General features: G+C 46.4%; 2 protein-coding genes and 1 long non-coding RNA gene across 6 annotated transcripts; 2 read left to right on the top strand and 1 right to left on the bottom strand.

Moving 5' to 3' along the window:
• Positions 1–5,989: 5,989 nt before the first annotated feature.
• Positions 5,990–6,230, top strand: LOC112588486 (uncharacterized). The gene is made up of 2 exons (XR_003112884.1): positions 5,990–6,019; positions 6,104–6,230. It is a non-coding gene; the product is annotated as an uncharacterized LOC112588486 (long non-coding RNA).
• A 1,340-nt stretch (positions 6,231–7,570) lies between these two features.
• Positions 7,571–16,190, top strand: LOC112588482 (putative nuclease HARBI1). 3 transcript variants are annotated; one of them, XM_025298641.1, is made up of 2 exons: positions 7,571–7,638; positions 15,862–16,190. In XM_025298641.1, the coding sequence occupies exons 1-2, from the start codon at positions 7,631–7,633 to the stop codon at positions 16,148–16,150; spliced, it is 297 nt and encodes a 98-aa protein (XP_025154426.1). In that variant the 5' UTR covers positions 7,571–7,630; the 3' UTR covers positions 16,151–16,190. The 3 variants fall into 3 exon arrangements, 1 of the variants encoding a protein (XP_025154426.1); XR_003112876.1 differs by lacking the exon at positions 15,862–16,190 and adding an exon at positions 7,743–7,802 and having other exon boundaries at positions 7,577–7,638; XR_003112877.1 differs by lacking the exon at positions 15,862–16,190 and adding an exon at positions 7,786–7,801 and having other exon boundaries at positions 7,577–7,638.
• Positions 16,191–16,339: 149 nt separating this feature from the next.
• LOC112588485 (uncharacterized) lies at positions 16,340–18,251 on the bottom strand. 2 transcript variants are annotated; one of them, XM_025298646.1, is made up of 6 exons: positions 17,983–18,251; positions 17,676–17,889; positions 17,524–17,574; positions 17,146–17,250; positions 16,893–16,952; positions 16,340–16,819 (listed from the first exon to the last, which is right to left on the bottom strand). In XM_025298646.1, exons 1-6 carry the CDS (start codon positions 18,157–18,159, stop codon positions 16,509–16,511), a joined length of 918 nt encoding a protein of 305 aa, XP_025154431.1. In that variant the 5' UTR covers positions 18,160–18,251; the 3' UTR covers positions 16,340–16,508. The 2 variants fall into 2 exon arrangements, with proteins under 2 accessions (XP_025154431.1, XP_025154432.1); XM_025298647.1 differs by lacking the exon at positions 17,524–17,574 and having other exon boundaries at positions 17,983–18,250.
• Positions 18,252–20,741: the final 2,490 nt, after the last annotated feature.

Raw genomic sequence — 20,741 nt, forward strand, 5'->3', positions numbered from 1 at the left:
CAAAAAAACGCCTTAAAATGTCTAAAACAGGATCTACATTGGTCGTATCGTAGTATCGCAGCGTCGTAACAAACATTACGACGCTGCGATACGACCAATGTAGATCCTGCTTAAGGAAATGAACCAGTCTTTCATTTCAAGCGTGGTGATAGAAATGAGAATTTTGATTGATTTATTTCCTTATGTATTATTTATTATGCCTATGCAAAAGTGCGTGCTTCCCGCTTAACTCGTTATTGAAGTTAACGATGGTTTCATTATTGTTGCGCAGCGTTTCTACGTATACAAAAGATACATAACGATAACGAAACTGTCGTTAACTCTAGTAACAAAATTGCACTACTGCATGGCAAGCGCTTCCTTCTATGTCGCGATTTCCGCTGCACGCTCCTTGATTGTCTGCAAACCAAACACGGACGAATATATAACAGAATTAGAAGAATTTACAATATACATAGATAATACAATAGAATTAGAAAAATTAGAAATTAGAAAAATAAAATTATACAATTTCACAGGTTTTTAGTTTTCTTTTTTTTTTTTAAGTGGGGAAATGCCTACGCACATCCCCGGCCGTAGATGCAGAAGCGACCGGAGATAGTGTGGGACTCGCACCCACTAAAACCCCACTGCCCATCGGTCCTTATATGACGGAACTCGGCATCATTTAACCATATGCTGCAAAAAACAAAGAGACAATAAATTTGCGGATTAATATTCATGCGTGTTAGTACTAGTAAAGAGAATGTTCGTTATACAGCTTACTTCTCTATTCCATGTGTATTAAAGCGGCGACGATGTATTTGGATGATTCCATGTCCTCTTCTTCGGTACTGCTGTCGTCTGACGATGTTTTTTCAAACAGAGGCATCCTGTAACCTTTTAATTTGACTTGATTAATATTAATTACATGCCTATCGCTACTTATGTTACTACATTGATATACGTGAAACGCTGAAGATGGCAGGCCAACGTTAAAAGAATCATCCATCTCTAAAAATCGCTTTATAATCAAAGAGTAAGAATCTGTGTCAGCAATTATGTCAACGACAATACAAATCGATCCATCCCGCAGAATGCAACAATTGTCTGGCATATGAGTACCTAGGTATATACCATTAAATGTAATTTTTGAATAATGGACACTAGTATTGCTATTACTACGTGATATTGATACGCGAACAGATATATCGATATCGCGATTATCGTCTCGCCCATGAAGTCGTAACTCTGTCATTTGATTAAAAAATTGCTGTAAAGGCTGACCCGGTTTCTTGCAATACTTTCTAAAAATAGACATATATTTTCATAAGGAAAAGCGGAGAACGATTCTAAATTACCAAGGTGTCTTACATCATTAGGTGATCATTAAGGTGAAGCAGACCGTGAACATTATAACTAATGAAATTAGAACCATATAAAGTATTACTACGCAATACAAATTTTTCCAGTGCAAGTTCCGCGTACCTCAGCTGTTTCTCTGATGGAGACTTTAAAAGCAAGATTCTTATAGCACCATGTAGAAGCAAGAAGTGCTTATAGAGGTGGTCATCTAATATTCCATACATTACAACTAGTCCTGTATACAGAAGAAACTGGCGAAATTCTGTTGCTTTATACTTTGAAAAAATATCTAGAGATCTAGGGCGTCTTGCAAACTCGGCAGGACAATATTGTGTCAACATTTTTAAACGATCACTAATTCTTGAAATCGATCTTCCACACAGTTTCGACATCCGTAAGTATTTCCTATGTACCCAAGCAGACAATAATTTTTTTACTACACCTAAGCATACTAAATGCATATATTCAAAGGAGACCTGCGAAACCATCCCCATAGGTAAAACTGCCAACGGACTTGTGCCCTCTTTGTAATGATTTTCATCACGACGCAATCTATAATCTTCATCCGTACGAAGGAGATGTTTGACACCATGAAATACATTGCGGCCATCGATCGGCATGCCATTAACTTTGCACTTAGAGCATAGGTGATAAGATGTATGACCACGATGATGTAAAAGAAGAGCTCGAGTAGGTGCATCAGCTACGAAGGCTCTTAATCTAACTGGTATTAAAGCACCGTGAAAATTTACACCTTCATTACAAATAGCTGTTATATCGACAATAAATTTTTCAAAAAAAGCATTAGCATCGTTAGGCTTTTGTGCACCTTTATATATTCCAACAACGATGGGTTTTGAATTTTGTAAATTTGATATTCTACACTGAATCGGTCAAATCTGAATTGTACCTGATCTATCTAATGTACATCCGTCAGTACTAAAATCGAGTTCTAATTCTCTAATATCAGATGCACATTGAACATTAGAAAGATATTCTACAATTGCTACTTCCACATTGAAATGTATATATTTCCCTGGCTCAACAGTGCATACAACGACACGATGCCTTGGTGTGTTCAGCAAGGTTCTTACGTCTTTGGGCAAATGAGACAAACAAGTATATGTTCTCAAAACAGATAATATTCTATTTCCTTGGCTATGCGTCAAATTGCAATCAAAAAATGAAGAAGCTAAATTTTCAGTAAAGGATGGTTCTGACAAACTACTAAAACATGAAGACAATACACAAGAACCATCTGAAGAGATGGAAGATGAATATGATGCTCTATCATCCTCTACGTTTGCACTGCTTGTGCTGGCAATATTTTCGTTAACGGAAGGCAAGTTATTAAAATAAGTACATTGCGATAAAGCTGAAACATTTTGCAATACGGAATTATCATTGGACTCTACATTGGTTACGTTATATGTACTCTTTCCTTCCAGAATTTTGTAGTTGAAAATTGCGCCGTACTTCTTTCATAATCATATTTCTTCGTCTCATTGATAATTTATGCAACGGTTTACGCGAGGTGGATAATTTTAAATATGGCTTCATATTTACATAACTTTGTTGTTGTAAGTCCAGGTCCAAAATGTTGTATGCTTGAAAATCCTTGAGACAACTCGTTGAATATCACATTAAATATCACTTGAATACGGCAAATTCGTCCAACACAACTCACTGCGAGTTGAACACGGAATAAACAAATGTGCAATGTACTATACGTAAAGCGAGACGCACACACTCTTGCATAAAGGCATAATGCATAACGCATAAGGAAATGAACCAATTACAGTCTTTCATTTGTATTGCTACATTTGAAATAAAAGATTGTGATTGGTTCATTTCCTTATGGTCGTATATTATTCCTTTATGCAAAAGTGTGTACTTCCCGCTGAAATTTCCACAGTAAAGCCAACGGCACACGATGCTTGTTTTCGTACTGGATTGCATGCTGGATGAAAATACTGCGTTCTGATTGGTACATTTCCGAAGATGAATGGAAATGCACCAATCAGAACGCAGTATTTTCATCGAGCAAGCAATCCAGCATGAAAACAAGCATCGTGTACCGCTGGCTTAAAACTTACGTTTATGCAATTATTTCAAGAATATAGTGCCAGTACTCGACAAGTAGAATAGCAATCGATCGACCAATGAGGACCACACGAACGAGACATTCTTTATCATGATTGGTTAACTGCATGCTGCTCTCAAGCATAGGGTGCATTCAATGGCTGCATTCAGTAGACTCAACAGTTGGACAACATTACTAGATTTTCCACTGAATCTCGCTCCTGATTGGTAAATACTTCTGGGTCTATGAAGAATCTAAAAGAATGCTCCAATCACAGACAATAATCACTAAGCGCTCTCTGATCACTTTGTTCTACTGAACGCGGCCAATATTACAACCGCTCATTGAGCGCTCAATGAGCTTTTACAGTTGATTGGTATATTCCTTTAAATTTAAAAATATACACCAATCAGATGCAAGAGTTCCCTTAGCGCTCAGTGAGCGGTTGGTTGCGTTCAGAAAACAAAGCGCTCGCTGAGCACTTAATAACTATTGGTCCTTACTATTAGATCCTTACATTCAGGCCAATAACGTTGACGAATTATTCAACCGTTGTGTAACCGTTGTGTTTTCTGAACGCAGCCGTTGTAGTACTCAGTGAGCGGTTGTAGTACTGAATGCACCCTTAGATGGACATTTGAGCCTCAGAGCCCATCTTGAAATTTTCGCGTATACGCTATTTTTACTACGCAGTTTTTTATGATATGATTAAACCTCGGCTGGGGCTAAAATTCCTATCAAGCTCTCAGGGTACACTTTTTGAACGTAGCTCGTAAGGCTGATGTCCCATGAGCGGAAATTTTCAGCAGAACGGAACGCTCGAACCAATCACAGCCATTCCATTCTTTTCACGAATAGAATAGAATGGCTGTGATTAGTGCGCACGTTCCGTTCCGCTAAAAATTTCCGCAGGGCATCGGCCTAACGTTATTCCTCCTTCAACTGTTCTCTTAATAAGTTTACGATTTTGCGGTCAATTATACAGCATATTTTTCGTGATTACGTCGAGTAATATAGAAGATAAATATTCTATATTGCAAGTGTGATATAGCAAGGGTTCATCATCTTCACTATGTCACAAGAAAGGTAAAAATATTTACTCTAATCTCTTTATTGCATGCTTTAAAATAAATTGCTTCTTTAAAATAAATATTTGCTTAATTATTTTTGGAATTAGCCCCCTTTATGAAATAATTTTTTGAAATAATTTAAAATAATTTCTTTTCTCTTCAATTTCATTATAATATATATAAATAGATAGATAAGCTGTTTATTGTTTTCCTATGAAGTTACAATTTTATACATCTTGCTTCCTCGCCACTTTTTCTCGCCCACTCCCTATACCCCCCCCCCCCCATACATACACACACACACGTACACACGCACACACACACACACACCTTTTCTCCTTTCTTCCCCTCTATCTGTCCATCCATCTCTAGCTTATATCTAACTCAAATTATCTTACTAGCTTACATACTAATTAGCTTAAATCCTAATGCTTATGTGCTATTGCTTATAATTAATGCTTATATACTACTTGTTCGCTCTTTGGCGCAGCGAACACGAGGCCGGGACGGCTCAGCAATGAGCGCGGGGTGCGACTTAAAAGGAAGATAATGGTCTCTTTTATTTCTTGTGGGATCGGTCCTCCTTTTCCTTCCTGATCAGCTTCGACGTTCGTCGAGGCGCTGGGAGGCCAATGCTCGCCAGTTGAAGCGTGAGCACGACTCGAACACGCGATCCCAATTTTATTATAAAAACAATACAAATAAACTTTCACAATGTGCGATTAATATGATCGTACGCGGCACGTCCGCTCGAAGCGCAATGCGTTGAGGCCGCACTCGTAGTCCGTACGATGAGGTCCGACCGGAGCGGTCGAGCAGCTGATTTGAGAACACACGAATACGGAGCGGAAAAACGGAAGATTACTTGCGAGCGGTTTCGTGCGAAGAGAAGGTCCGATCGACGCGAGGAACCGAAAACCCGTTCGTCACTTCGATCTTACCTGTATTGTTTGTTTTTGTGTCGCTCGGAGATGATATGGTAACCGCTATTGTCGAAGACGTTGCCATATTTGGCAGTCACATACGGACAAAAACGTGACAACAACTACGCGGTGTCCGGTAGCAAACACGCACGGCGTGCTCACGCGAGAGTCACGCAGGATATCTCGTGATATCGAGAATCCTTGATTTCGTCGACACAAAGAGCGGCGCCTTGGACGGATCGCAAACACTACTCCTTATATCTATTGCTTGTAACTAATTACATTTAATTGGTGGGACTTCCGTTTCCTTTCTCTTACTATCCCTCACCCTTCATTCATACTTTTATCCTATTTTCTCTCCCTCCCCGCTCCCTCAATACTCCATTCTCCCTCGTTCTCTCCCTCCTCTCTTCCTCCATTTTCTCTCATCCCTTCTCCTCGCCATCTCTCTACTTCTCTTATCCATTCCTCTGGCTTCTCTCCACCACCCAATATCTTCCTTACCGCCCCCAATTTGTTATATAATCTCATTTCATTTTATAATATAATTTCATTTCAATTTAATGTAACCACATTAGAGGAAGGAGGAATTATTTCAAGTAAAATAAGGAATTGTAACTTTTAAGCAACCTCTTTAACCTCTTGAACAAAGTATATTCATATATGCATTGCTATTGTTTCAGATCCACAGAGCGACCAAAACGAAGTATAACAAAGCCTCCCCGATATTTAACAACATCATCAGATGAAGGACCTCCACAGAGGAGGCGCTTCGCAGCATCTGCTGCAGCTGGTTCTATCAATGACGACCTAGATGAAATAACAAGAACCTTGGGGGATGAAGCTACAACTTTTAATATAGAAACACACATTCAACCTACATTAAATACACAATCATTTACAAACACTAATACTGGACATAATACACAAACACGTACTGGACATAATACACATACACGCCTAACATACAGATGCACACACACATCTCACCCATGCAAACATACACAAACACATTACCAACACAAACACATTTTATATTGAATAAAGAAGATGGACAAATCCTGTATACCAATAACAGTTTGTCTCATGTGCGAACTCCACAGCCAGTGCAGCAGGAGAAGTGCTTCCAATATGGTCAAGGCAGTGCAATTTTCCCTCCGCAGGATGACAATCTAGAAAAAAGGTTTGTTCATTATCAAATATATGCTAACTAATTTTGATACATGATAAAATATATAGTTATTAAATAGATTATTGGAACAGATATGTATCTTTTATTTGAATTTCTAAAAGGAATTAAAAATTATTTGTCTATTTGTCTATTATTAGAAACTAATTGTAATTGTTGTTTTCGTTACAGGAGAAGTGAAGCACTCTTGACCAGAATGGAGGAACGCATAATTAACATAGAGGTTGAAATTAAGTAAGTTCTGTGACAAATAATCATATGTGTTTATATACAGGGTGTCCCATTTTAAGTGTCCACCCCAAATATCTCTTATTTTTGATTTTAGAGAAAAATGGTTCAGACGTGTTTTGTATAGTTTCGAGGGGGCCATAAGATGGTACCATTGATTTGACCTTGAAGAGTCATTTGAAGGTCACGTAAAGGTTACCTTAATTTTTTTAGATGGAACTCCTTATTTTTATTACATATTCTTATAGCTGACCTCGAGAACTTACCAAAACACTATAATCAAATGTTTTTTGGTGAAGTACTTTTCGAGTTATAAAGCTCCAAATTTACAAAATTTTGATAAAAATACAAAATATTTCGTAAAACATTCACTTTCCAATAGTCTTATCTTACATGATCCAACCAGTCAAGGCAAGATCCGTGCATGATCCAACCAGTCAAGACTCGGATCTTGCCTTATACTTTTTTTATATTTTTACAGGCAGTACTTGGAGATACAATTATTGTCTCGCAACCAACTATATCAAGAGTTATATTTCGAGTATCCATATTGTTAGCAAGGATATTCAATAGGTTTATAAAAATGCCTTCTACACCAGATGCTATAAGAGAAAATCACAATCTTTTTAAAGATATAGTACGTCATGCTGGAAGTATTGGTTTACCAGGGATTGATGGAGCTATTGATTGTACACATGTACTATTACCACCACATGTACGGTACACATGTATGGTACCAAATTGCAGAACATAGAAGAAATTTATAGAAATCGAAAGGGATATCTATCATTAAATGTACAGGTATGCAATGTAACATATGTAAATACACACATATTAATTGTAATAAAATGTTATTAAGTACATTATACTAAAAAATATTGGTTTTAATATATTTTTATATGTAGGCTGTTGTTGGGCCTAGAACAGAATTTTTGGACATTGTTCCAGAATGGCCGGGTAGCCAACATGATCCCCCCCGTGGGCGCCACCTTGACGTGGTGGGGGGGCTTGTGTGCCTTGATGTGCGGAGCTGTGCCGGCGGGGACTTCGGCCCCTGGCAGGTTCTACCATGCCGGAGAGATCCGCACTGAAAGGCCAGACTAAGAGCGTTCTTATTCACTCTCGGAGGGGCAGCTGCCTCCGAATTTCATACAGGGACCGGAGGGTCGCACTGGTACTTGTACCAGTGCTACCCAAAGGACCCTACAGCGCGGGCAGAACGGGCTCGTAAGCCGGATGAAGGCAACCGTTCTAGGGGAAGGAAAACCCTGACTGCAAACCCGTACTTGTCAGGACGTATAACCTGACACGATTGCGAGGGGCCAGGATGCTTCGGCATCCTGGTACAGGGGGCTCAGGCATCCCCGGCAGACCCTAGCCTACTATACCGAAACCCTAGGTCATGTCTCTGGAGCCGGGGGTCTTGCCTTAATCGGCCGGACCGCGAGGCGGGTCCTCTATAAAATACCACGTAATCCTACGGTTGAGGCATGCCACGCTTATGGGATGAATGGCAGGTGCGTGACCTGTCGCTAGTGGTTCCTCACTCTGGGCACCTGGCGAACCCAGGGGACATGGTAGCCTTACCCCGGGCAATGCGGGGGCTCTGCCTGGGGTCGACGCCCACTTCCTGCCGCACCCGTGGGACTCAAATGAAGATTTCCAAAAAAAAAAACAAAAAACTCCGAGTCTTCGGACTCAAGGTCCCGTATGGACAGGTGCACCAACCCGTCCGAGGACTCACCACTCTCTTGCGAGAGTGATTTTTATGTAGAGGGAAAGGAGGGTTTAGAGGTGGCAGGAGATCTGCAGGCAGGTGCCACCTCCCCACCCTCTGGGGAGGAAGTGCAGGCTAGCCCCAGTGGAATAGCCGCTGGGGTGCAGCCAGATAAAGAGGGAAGACCACCGCCCTCAGGGGATCGCCCCTTCGACCGCGGAGGTGGCGAGATAAGCTCGCCGGTCAGGTCTAAGCGAGCGGCCACCCAACGAGGGATCTCTAGCGGGACTGGGTCCAAGGGTCCGAGCCTAACACCGGCGGCAGATAAGCCTGGTCCCCTCTGCTCTAAGAGGGGACAGCACAAAGGAATCCGAGAGACGGGGGCCTTGGGGTCTGCGAGAGCTGAAGGGGCGTCGGAGGGGACCACCGGGAAACCGGTGGTCGTCTCCGATGTCCTGCTTTCGCAGAACTCAAGGGTCCCCATATCTCGGATAAGGAAAAGGCCCAGGGAACCGCTAAGCTCCAGAGGGAGCAGCAGTAGCGGCTCGCGCGCCGTTACCGCCGGCCCAGCGCTTGAGCAGACGAAGAGGGGACGTGGCAGGCCCCTCACAACTGGTCTCGGCGTGGGGATAAGAGAGAGAAAGGAGGCGGAGAAAAAGGAGAGGAAGGAAGCAGAGAGGATTAGACTGGAAAAGGAGATCCAGACCATTTTGGATGGAGGAATCTTCCGGTTCCTCGCTGACAAGAGACCGATGGAAGAAGTCTTTAGGGACGGGGCAGCCAAAGGACTTCTGAGGGAGGCAAAAGTGTGCGAGCTGGCCTCGGAGGCAGGTCGTGCCCTCGGCACGATTCGGCTAGTCTCCAGAAGGTCCAATACTTTGAAAGGGACCTTTGTGGGGGCGCTGAATCGTGCCGTGGGCGTCTCCGAGGCCGTGCTCGCCACTTTGATGGCCAGGGTGGCCAGTAGGGAAAAGGATGGCGATATCACCCTGGCCGAAAAAGAGGCAGAGGAGCTCAGAGAGGAGCTAAAGAGGTTGAGGGTGGAGAATAGGCGGCAAGTCTCCTCGTCGATCTCTATGGCTCCTCCGACAACTGCCGCTTCTTCTCCACCAGGTCCATCAGGCACGAAACCCACCTATTCAGAAGTGGTGAGAGGATCATCCTCGGCCGGATCCAGTGAGGAGGAGGAAAAGAATAGGGAGGGAAAGAAGAAGAAAAAGAAGATGAAGAGAAAGGAGAGGGAAAGGAAGAGGAGGAGGATTGTCTCGTCCTGAACCTCCATCTCCGCCAGGATGGTGGAAGAGGACCAGGACATCCCCTCCTTAGATGACAATTTGGAGGATATGATCCATCCGTTCCCCCCGAAGGAGAAGATGGAAGGCGCTGAAGAGGAGCTGGACACCGACCTGAAGGCCCGGCTCCCCGGCTGTGGCTGCGGGGCGGAGGTCGAGCGGCTCAGGGCCGCCGCCAGCCGCCTCGAGGCTGTTATCCGGGGGGGCGGGCCAGCGGTGTCGGTGGGGGTCCCAGCGTCCACCCCTCCCTCAGCACCGGAAAGGATGAAGAAGGCGCCAAATAGGAAGGAGAATATAATCCCGGAGGAACCCAATGGACGAAAGGAGAAGGGTCAAGGGAAAAAGGAAAGGAAGAAGGCGAATAAAATGAGGAAAAAGGCCAGGGACAAACTAATGAAGGAGGAGGAGAGAAAGAGAGCCCTGGAAGGAGGAAAGGGCATGTCCGCCAAGGACATACTGCTGGCAGGAGGCTACCCGGTGGAGAAGGGACTGTGGTACTCGATTGGCCAGAACCAGGTACCACAGGTTACCCGGAACCAGGAACTACAGGAGACCTGGTCCCAGGTGGTGGGACGAAAGGAGGGAAAGAGGAGGAAGGAAGAGGCAAGAACGAGGGACCCAACTGAACTTCCGACCCTTACCCCCAAGGTGAGATCTAAAGGGAAGGGACCAACTGTAGCAGGAGGGGGCAGGCTTAAGCCGCCACGCTCGGCGGCCGTCACGATAATCTGCCCCGAGGGCGAATACGCCAGCTTTATGTTGGAGGCCAGGCGCCGCATCATCCCGGCGGACCTGGGGATCGGTGGATCCCTGAAGGTCCGCCGGGCCCTGAGCGGGGCAATGTTGAGGTACCTGGCCTCAACGTCGGGGCATCCGCCGACCGGCTTGCGGACGAGCTCCGCAAGCTGGCGGCGGAAAGGGGCCCCAGTTTTCGCGTCCAAAGGCCGGTATAGGTCGCTGCATTGCGACTGGCTGGCCTGGACGCGACAACCGGGGCCGAGGAAGTGACGGCCGCCGTTGCCCGCGCTGGGGGATGCTCACCTGGGGAGGTATCCCCAGGGGTAATGAGTGTCACCCAGCGGGGTACGGGCGCCATGGTGGTGCGGTGTCCGCTGGCGGTGGCCGCGAAGGTCGCCGCCGCGGAGCGGGTCCACGTGGGGTGGACCCGTGCCAGGGTAACGGCGCTGCCCGCTCGCGCGGTGCTGTGTTTCCGGTGTCTTCTACCTGGACACGTGCGCGAGCGGTGCACCAGCGCCGTCGACCGCGGCGATTTATGCTATCGCTGCGGTAGCCCCGGCCACCGCGCCAAAGGGTGCCTGCGGGCGGCGAACTGCCCCATCTATGCAAAGGCGGGCAGGCCCTCCGGTCACAAGATCGGAAGGCCTGCCTGTGGCCCCCCTGCGGGCAACAGGAAGAAGAAGAAGAAGGGGAAGAAGACATGAGGTCTGGTGGGAGCGGGAGACACGGGAGTGACGAGTGCCCGAAACGTCGCCGGAGTGCCAACCCAGCCGACACCAGAGCAGTCAGGAGAGGGGAGTGAGTCTCCTCCCCCAAGGAAGGATCCAGAGGGGGAAGGTGCAGGGAAGCCTTCACCCCAACAGAAGACCGGGAGGACCATCCATCCAGCCAGTGCGACTGGGAACCGGAGACGACAGGCGCAGAAGGCTGGCAGGAGAAGCCACCGGTACCTCCAAGAAGGAAGAGGAAGGGTAGGGAAGACCCGGACACCTCGACGGAGGAAAAGGAACAGGAGGAAAAGGAACAGGATTCAAAGGTAAGGAGGGTGGAACCCACGGGTCCACCCCCAACAACCCTAGAAGACGGGGAGACGGAGGGAGCGCCACCTCCATCTCCCTAGGTTGACGATTCCTCCTCGTACTCCCGAGAGGAGGAATCCGCACAGGTAGGGACCCCCCACCACTCCGCGGAGGCATCCGTAGACGAGGCCACCACGGCCGAAGCCTCCCCCGGGCTATCCGAGACGGCTCTGCCGTCAAAGGATGGCCAGGGGGGGCCGAAGTAGGTAACCCGGAGGAGGCGTGAAAGGCATGGCCTTCACGCCACTCCGGGTCCTACAGGCCAACGTCGGCCACGGCGCCCGGGCTCAAGACTTCTGCATGCAGAGGTTGAAAGAGCTGGGTGCCGGGCTGGCGGTGGTCACCGAGCCGCTCTGGATCCCCGTTCGCAGCGCGAACTGGTTCAGGGGTCCGGACGGCTCGGTGGCCATGGTGGCAGACCCTGCGACGGGGGCCCCGCCCTGTAAATTCAGGGAATCGGGGCCCTCGTACTTGGCGGTCGATTGGGGGCCCATTAATGTGGTGGGGATATACCTTCCCCACCACAGGAACAAGGCCGGTCTCGGTCGTCCTGCCCCGGTCAAGGCGGTCCTGGACAGGGTCGGGGAGCTGGCACGGAGGTGCCATCCCCGACCAGTCATAATTGCCGGGGACTTCAACGCCCACTCGGAAGGGTGGGGTTGCAGTCCCCGACAACGGGACCGCCGGGGGGACATCGTGATCGGCTGGGCGGCGGGACTTTGCCTTGTTCTGAATGAGGGCTCAGAGAGCACCTGCGTGCGGCCGGGGGGGGGCGGAGGCTCGGTCATTGATTTGACCTGGGCGACCCCTTCGGCCGCGGGGCTCTTCCACGAGTGGAAGGTGGAGGCGGAGGGTGAGACACTGTCTGACCACAGACATATAGTGTGGAACCTCCGCCTCCCCAGACCCCAGCAGGTGCTCATCCGCCGCCCTGTGGAGAGGGAACCCCCTCTCCCCAAGAGATGGGCCCTCAACCGACTGGACGCGGACAGGTTTCGGGCGGCTGTCCTTGTGGCACCTTGGCACCTGGAAGAGGTGCCAGGGGGGCGGGACCCCGACTCCTGCAAGGGGCCGAGGAAATAGTGGGCATCGTGACGTCGTGCTGCGACGTTGCGATGCCCCAGTCCCGCCCCCGATCCCGCCGGGCAGCATATTAGTGGAGTGAGGAGCTAGGACGGCTCCGACGCTCCGCCATCACAGCCAGGCGGCTGTTTGTGCGTGCCCGGCGGAATGGAGGGGATGCCACGGGGACAAAATGGGAATACTTCCGAGTGAGGAAGACCCTGAAAGTCGCCATCGCCGAGGCGAAGCGAGCGTCCTGGGAGCAACTTGTGAGCTCCCTGGGCGAGGATCCGTGGGGGCGCCCGTACAAAAGGGTGACCGGGAAGGTCCGCCCTTGGGCGCCCCCGCCGACCGAACAAATGGACCACCAGGCCCTCGATGGGCTCCTGGACGCCCTCTTTCCGAGGGCGGAAGGGGGCTCACCAGTGATCCCTCCCCCAGAAATGGGGGAGGGGGACTGGGACGAGGGCCTGGAGGTCAGTCCAGAGGAGCTCGTAGGGACCAGGAAGAGGCTCGGGGCCAAGGGAAAAGCCCCTGGCCCCGACGGAATTCCTGGCCGCGCCTGGGCCCTCGCACTCGGCGAGGGAAACCTGTTCGCGGCCACGCGCAGGGTTCTAAGCGGATGCCTCAGGGAGGGGGTATTCCCCCCAGAGTGGAGGAGGGCCAAGCTGGTCCTCCTCCCCAAGGAGGGCAAAGCACCCGGTAGTGCGTCGGCCTATAGGTCGATATGCCTGCTGGACGAGGCGGGCAAGTTGCTGGAACGCATCATTGCCGACCGCCTCGTCCAGCATCTGTCCTCGGAGGGGTCGAACCTCCACGACCGCCAGTTTGGGTTCAGGCCCGGGAGATCAACGCTGGACGCTGTCCAGTGTCTCCGGGGCCTGACCCGGGCGGTCGTGGAGAGGGACGGCGGGGTGTTGTTGGCGGTATCCCTGGATATCAGGAATGCCTTCAACACCCTGCCGTGGCCGGAGATCGGGCGCTAGTGTATCACGGTGTGCCCGCCTATCTCCGGCGTATCCTTTCGGCCTACTTCGGGGGCAGGGACCTCACCTTCCCGATGGAGGGCGGGGTCCAGGGCCGGCGCACCATGGAGCGCGGTGTTCCGCAGAGGTCCGTTCTGGGCCTCCTGCTATGGAACATCGCGTTCGACCGGGTGCTGAGAACTCCGCTCTCCTCGGGCTGCCACGTCGTCTGTTACGCAGATGACACTTTAGTGGTGGCCGGGGGGGAGAACTGGGGGGAAGCCCGCCTCCGCGCGGAGGCGACGCTGGCATCGGTGGTGGGCACCATTAAGGACCTCGGACTCTCGGTGGCGCCCCAGAAGACCGAGGCCGTATATTTCTACGACCGAGGTCGAGGGGCGCCTCTGGAAACCGAGGTCCTCGTGGATGGCATCCACGTCCGCGTCGGGCCGACGATTAAATATCTCGGCCTGACGTTGGACAGTCGTTGGAGCTTCGGGCCCCATTTCGGGAACCTGGCCCCCCGGGTGCGCAAAGCAGGTCTGGCGGTCGCCAGCCTCATGCGCGCCCAGGGGGGCCCGGGTTGGATGCACGCCGCCTGTACGTCACGGCCGTGCTCTCGATTGCCCTTTACGGGGCGCCCATATGGGCCGAGCCTCTTGGTCTGCCGGAGGAGAAAACGCTTCCTCCGGCAGGCCTTGAGGCCCGTATTGATAAGGGCGATTCGGGGGTATCGGACCGTGTCGTACATGGCGGCGACCACCCTGGCCGGCGTTCCTCCCGTGGAGCTCCTTGCCGATGAGAGAAGTACTCTCTATTGGCGGGTGAGGGAGCTCCGCGCGGATGGGACGCTAAGGGCCAGGGATCTAAGGAGCCTGAAGCTCCAGGCCAGGAACCGGATCCTTCGGAAATGGGAGGACGCTTTGTCCGACCCGAAGGTGTCCGGTCCCAAGACGGCAGCGGCTGTCCGCCCCTGCCTGTCCGAGGTGACAGGCAGGAAGGGACGTGGAATGTCATTCCATCTGGTGCAGATGCTGACCGGGCACGGATGCTTCAGTCGGTATCTGCACCAGATAAGGAAGGGGTCCACCACCCGGTGCCACCACTGCCCCATTCTCGAGGACACGGCGCATCATACCTTGTCCACATGCTCGGCATGGGACGAGGAGCGCCGTGTCCTCGAGGGGGCGGTGGAGTGCCGAAGGGGGGGACCTCTCGCTCCCGCGCATGGTCAAGGCCATGTGCGGGAGCGAGGAAGTGTGGGACGCGGCCTCCTTCTGTCGGGAAGTTATCTCGCAGAAGGAGGCCGCGGAGTGGGGACGTCGACCGGGAGTGCGTCGCAAAGGCGGCGCACCGGTCGACGATCCTCGGGAGGAGGAATCGGAAGCGGACCCGAGGTGGCGTCGGCCGAGGAGGACTCACCTGTCGACAGCGACGGGTCGGGGACTCCTCGGCCGCCTCGGGCCCGCCACCGTCCGCGCGGGGGGGACTGGGCTATCTAGATCCCCCCGCGCGGTCGGATAGGTAGGGCAAAGGGGGGGCGGTGTCCCGGTTTGGGACGGGCCCGCTCCCCCAAAGCTCTCCCCCTTGACTAACAAGGGGGGGGTAAAGGAGGAGGGGTGGGTGTCCCCTTCCTCCTAATAGGTGTGACCAGAAGGCCAACCGGTGGGGCAACCCACCGGGACCGCGCCCTGGACTCCCTTAGTGGGACAGGGCGCGGTACGTTATGGCGAGGGGCTCCCGGAGAGCCCTGGGGCCGGGGGGTTGGGGAGGGAATACGGGAGTAGTTCCTCTGACTCCCCTCCTCACGGCCCGACAGGTAGACATCCCGCAGGGGTTTAGTCGGTAAGAATCCGACATAACCCCCTCCCCCCAAAGGGAAGGGGTTATCCATGATGGATTTCCCCTGCGTCACCAAAAAAAAAAAAAAAGCCAACATGATAGTAGAATTTTTCAAAATTCTGCTATATACATAAAATACTTTCAACGTCAGTTGCCAGGTATTCTAGTAGGAGATGCAGCATATCCCTGTTTACCATTTCTTTTAACTCCTATTCAGAATCCGCAAACAGATAAGGAAATTGCGTTTTTTGTATTTTTCTGTGGTTATATTAGGTTATATATATATATTTTTTTATAAAACGTTAGTAAACAAATGTATTTTTTTACAGTTATAATGTACTTCACGGAAGAACACGTCAGATTGTTGAAAGAACATTTGGGATATGGAAACGTAGATTTCCGTGCTTATCTAGAGGATTAAGCAACAAGTTAATTGGTTCAACAACAATAGTTGTTGCGTGTGCTGTGCTGCATAATATGTCTTTAATTTTTAATAATATGTTACCAGAAGAAGAAGTTGAAGAAAATAATGAAATAGAAATACCAATTGAACCACACTGGCAGCCGGGAGAGGGTTTTGTAATGCGAGAAGCACTTATTGAGAGACTATATAGATAGTTTATTATACAACTTATTACACAACTTATACAATAAACAAAAAGTAACCAAAGTAAATTTTATTCAGTCTTTTACTTTTTGTTGCACATTTCCACTGTTAATTATATATATTATTATTATATATATTTTGAAAATAAAATCTTTAAATTTTCTTTTATAATAAAACAAAATATAACAAAGTGAAAAATATTTTGTATACATAGTGGCTGTGCAGTGAGTTATCGGACACTAACATAATACGGTTAATCTATATTATTCAATACTTTAATATTATTTCTTGCAGCTAAAAATAAATAACTTTTTCTTATAATATTTCTTTGGTTAAATGGACTTCGATATTTCCTTTTACAGACTTCTTTTAAAAACGCATATTTTCTTTCTCCCTTTGTAATTGTAACTCGGCTAACTCAGCTTTCGCAGTAGCTTCTCGAATTTGTAAAGCAAATAATTCTGTTTGAAGATTTTCTTTCATTGTAGCAATTCTTTTCTCATGAAATTTTTTTATATCTGATATATCTTTCTCTTGTTCTATGATTTGCTTTATTCTTTTTATCTTTACAGTATCTTCCTCGCTAACAAAATTTTCTTTTATATTTCTCTTTCCTTTTGCTATTTTTACTGGTCGCGTACAGGCAAAATCCAATTTATTTTCTTCTTTCGGCTCAAAAACTGTAAAAACAATAATATTTAGTTACTTCCTCTCATTAACACTATAAAATAAGTAAAAAATAGTTTATACTACCTTCATTACAAAGATTAGTATCTTGGTTCTCTTTGTCAATCATCTCTTCTATTATTATATCTGAAAATCGTTAATAATGAATCTAAATTATTTGACAATATTTTTAAATAAACGTATTTATTTTTACTATTGTATATAATTGAGTAAATATAAAAGTATTAATAAAATCTATATAATTAACAAATTATGTACCTTCTCGCAGATAGTATGGTATATGTAAATTTAATTTTGAATTAATTTTAATCGAAAATACCTTGTGTTTTGTTAATTTCTTTATCATTCAGCTCATCAACATTACTCCCGTATAATGATGAGATGTCATCATTTACTAAAAGGTTCAAAATATGTTCTCCTTTCTCTGAATCATAAATAAAATATATTAATATATGAATTATAATAAATATTTGTAAAATTCTTTCTATCTAGTAAAATTATATCTTTAGCATGTGCAACTATGACTGTTTCAAAATTATTGACAGTGCTGAAAATATTTAATATACGTGACATTAATTGTAAGATGCATTCCGTTTCTAGCATGAAGCTCATAATGTGAACATTTTCTATAATATATGTAATATGAACTATAGATAAATGTGTGCATCATGCATTTCATGCGAGAAATGGAATATACCTATAGTTTGTGAAGGCTGGCAATGTTTGGCAATGATTATTGGAATGCAATCTATATTGTGTTTAATAATAAGAAATTTATACATAAATATATATATATGCCTTACTTATGTGTCTTTATTTATTTTTAAATATATTTTTAAAGTTACCTACCATTTATCTCATTTTCTGTCATATTAGATGTAAACAAAACAGGAGCTGTTTTTAAAAGATGTGGTGCTATTATGGCAACATCAGGGTCAATGTTTATTTCTGGTAGTGGCGGGCCACCACCAGTGGTTAGACGAGCTTGTTTTTCTTTAGTTAATAATTCTCTTTGAGTTTGTTTAATATTTGTCCAGAGTTTCTTTAGCTGTTGAACTGTACGCTGCAAAAGGGAAAACATTAATATCACTAATATATCTAGAGCTGTATTTCAAAAATTTTCTGTACGTAGTATAATTAATTTTGTTATATTTACTTCTTGCATAATCATGGAAGAATTGTTACATCTCTTACAAATTTCAGCCCATGCAAGTTCTTTGTCATGAAGTGTTGAAGAATCACTTTTTTTAACCTCAATGACGTGCTTAAAATCTTTTAATATCTCTACGAAAAGTTTTCTTTCCACAGTTGTATAATGTTTATTCTTCGACATTTTCAAATTTTTTAATTTTAAAGATTGAAATCTTACAATGAGACAACTAGCAAATAAAAATTTGTTAATTCTTCTAATCAAGTGTATCACATTTCTCACATGTCCACTTTAACTTGTTGCACTAGTGTAGTAGTACAGTTAAAAAGAATAGACCACTCTTGTTTTAACCACTTCAGCTCAAAGGAAGGATCATTTTTATTGGTTGGCCTAAAAGAAATAATACGGAAATAGCCGAATGATCAATAAGTATCATCTTAAGCAAATCTTTGCGAAGATATTCTCAAATAGAATAAGAGTTTCTTAGGCAAAAACTTCTTCGCAAAGATTATCTTAATATATGTTTATGAATTATATCGATTTTAAGGTGATCTTCATTCAATAAGATAATCTTGACTAAGACGACCTTCAGTATCGCCTTGAGACTCGACTATGAATACGGCCCTTATGATTAATATGGTAGCCTTAAGCTTATATCTATTTGTGAATCACATTAAGATCTTTTCAAATAAGATCATCTTGAAAAAGGTATGCCTTCAGATTTTGCTCAAGTCCCGCCTTCTTTTTCGATTATGAATCTAGAGGGCGTCTTAAGACTAAATTTAAGACAGTCTTAAAATAAGTTCAGACTATGAATACGGCCCTATGTCCGTGCTACAACCACAGTTGCTATCTCTATGCCAAACTATGCCCGGAGGTCTAAAAAGAGCGGGGGGGGAGGGGAGGGGAGCAAGAAAAGTAAAAGTATGTATTAAATATTAAATCTTCGAATACATGTTGCCATATCAAAGTCTTCTGTATACTACTGTGATCAAAAAATAAGGTGAATTTGTTTATAAAATGAAAATGAAATGAAAAATCTTCATTTATTCTTCTAAACCAATTTCATCGCCTTCAAAGTACTCCCCGTCCGACACAATGCACTTATGCCAACGTTTTTTCCAATCCTCGAAACAATCAAAGAAGTCTTTTTCCGGGATGGCCTTTAATACTTTCTTCGATTCGGTTTGTATCTCCTCAATCGAGTCGAAACGGTGTCCCCGGAGCGGTCTTTTGAGTTTGTTGAACAGCCAGAAGTCGCACGGTCCTAAATCAGGCGAATACGGTGGTTGTGGAACGATATGGGTCGAATTTTTGGCGAAATGTTCTCGAAGAACCAATGCAGTGTGGGACGGTGCATTATCGTGGTGCAAAAACCAAGAATTGTCTGCCCATAAAACATCTTTTAAAATGGTTTAGGTTGATCCAAATGAAATGCCCGTATCATCAGCAAGGTTTCTAATTGTCAATCGACGATTTACGAACAGCAAATCTTTGATTTCCTTGACGTGGTAGATGTTGATGGTCGTCCGGGGTGCTGTTCGTCTTGAACTCGTTCTCGGCCTTCTTTGAAGTCTTTGTATCATTTGTAAACATTCTTTTGCGACGTAGCCTTATCACCAAAGGCCTTCTGCAACATCTTCAACGTTTCCGTGGCAGAATATTCATTCCGCAAACAAAATTAAATGCAAATTCTTTGCTCAACAAAATCAGACATAGTAAAAATCGAAAAACTCACTTTTGTATGTTTACAAAAACACGTATAGCTCTGCACCAATTGAATATATTGACATGAAACTTTGCATAGATGTCAAAGACAGTGCTACCAACCCACCAAAAAATAATTTCATGATTTTATAATACCCGCGAAGTTTAAATGAAAAATTCATCTTATTTTTTGATCACAGTAATAAACGATTTGATACGTCTGAAGACACATGATGTATCGTTGCCCGCGTCCCGTTCCCTTCGTCCTGCTTCTCAATTCAACATCCCGTCCGCTCCGGACATTCGCTCGTGGCACTGACAGTGGCCGTCGGTGAGCATTCGATCCGCTCGGAGGAGCACATGTTAACGCGCACAATTAACGCGACGAGACTCCGATTATAAATATCCCGCGAGTCAACGAAATAACTGAACTTTTAAAAAAAGCATCAAAGAAAATCACGTTGATGTTGTCATGAGTGAAATCTCACCCTAGTATATATTTTTTTATTTTCGAAATAAGAAAAACCGAACAAATGCAATTAAATGTTATTTATCATCATTAAATATTAGATAAAAAGTAGAAGAGTTATTGTCCGCAACGGATAATCTAACATTTAATAAGAACGAAACAAAACTCGCATAGGATGAAATTCCATTCTTTAACGCTACCATGACCTTTAATTATTCTCCGAAAACGGCGTCACAACAACTTTGATACTCTTTTTCCTTTTTTTTTTTTTTACCACGATGGGGAAATTCTCATGGATACCCCTGCCCCTTGGAAGGAGCGGGGGTTATATCGGACTCTTACCGGCTAAAACCCCACCAGAGTGTCTGCTAGGCGGGCCGGAATGGGGGAGTCGGGGGAACTACGTGAATATTCTTTCCCCGACACTCCGGCCCTGGACCTCTCAGGGAGCCCCTCGTCCAAGTGCCGCGCCCCCTTCTGAAGGAGAGAAGGGTAGGTAAGCGGGAGCGAGGCCCGATCGAGGCGGTCGAGGAGGCTCCCAAGGGATCGAAGGTGGCTCCTCGGCTGGTGCCACCTCGGGCCCGCTATC

Source organism: Harpegnathos saltator, unplaced genomic scaffold, assembly GCF_003227715.2.
Source record: "Harpegnathos saltator strain DR-91 unplaced genomic scaffold, Hsal_v8.6 scaffold229, whole genome shotgun sequence".
In the NCBI taxonomy this organism is placed as follows: Eukaryota; Metazoa; Arthropoda; class Insecta; order Hymenoptera; family Formicidae; genus Harpegnathos; species Harpegnathos saltator.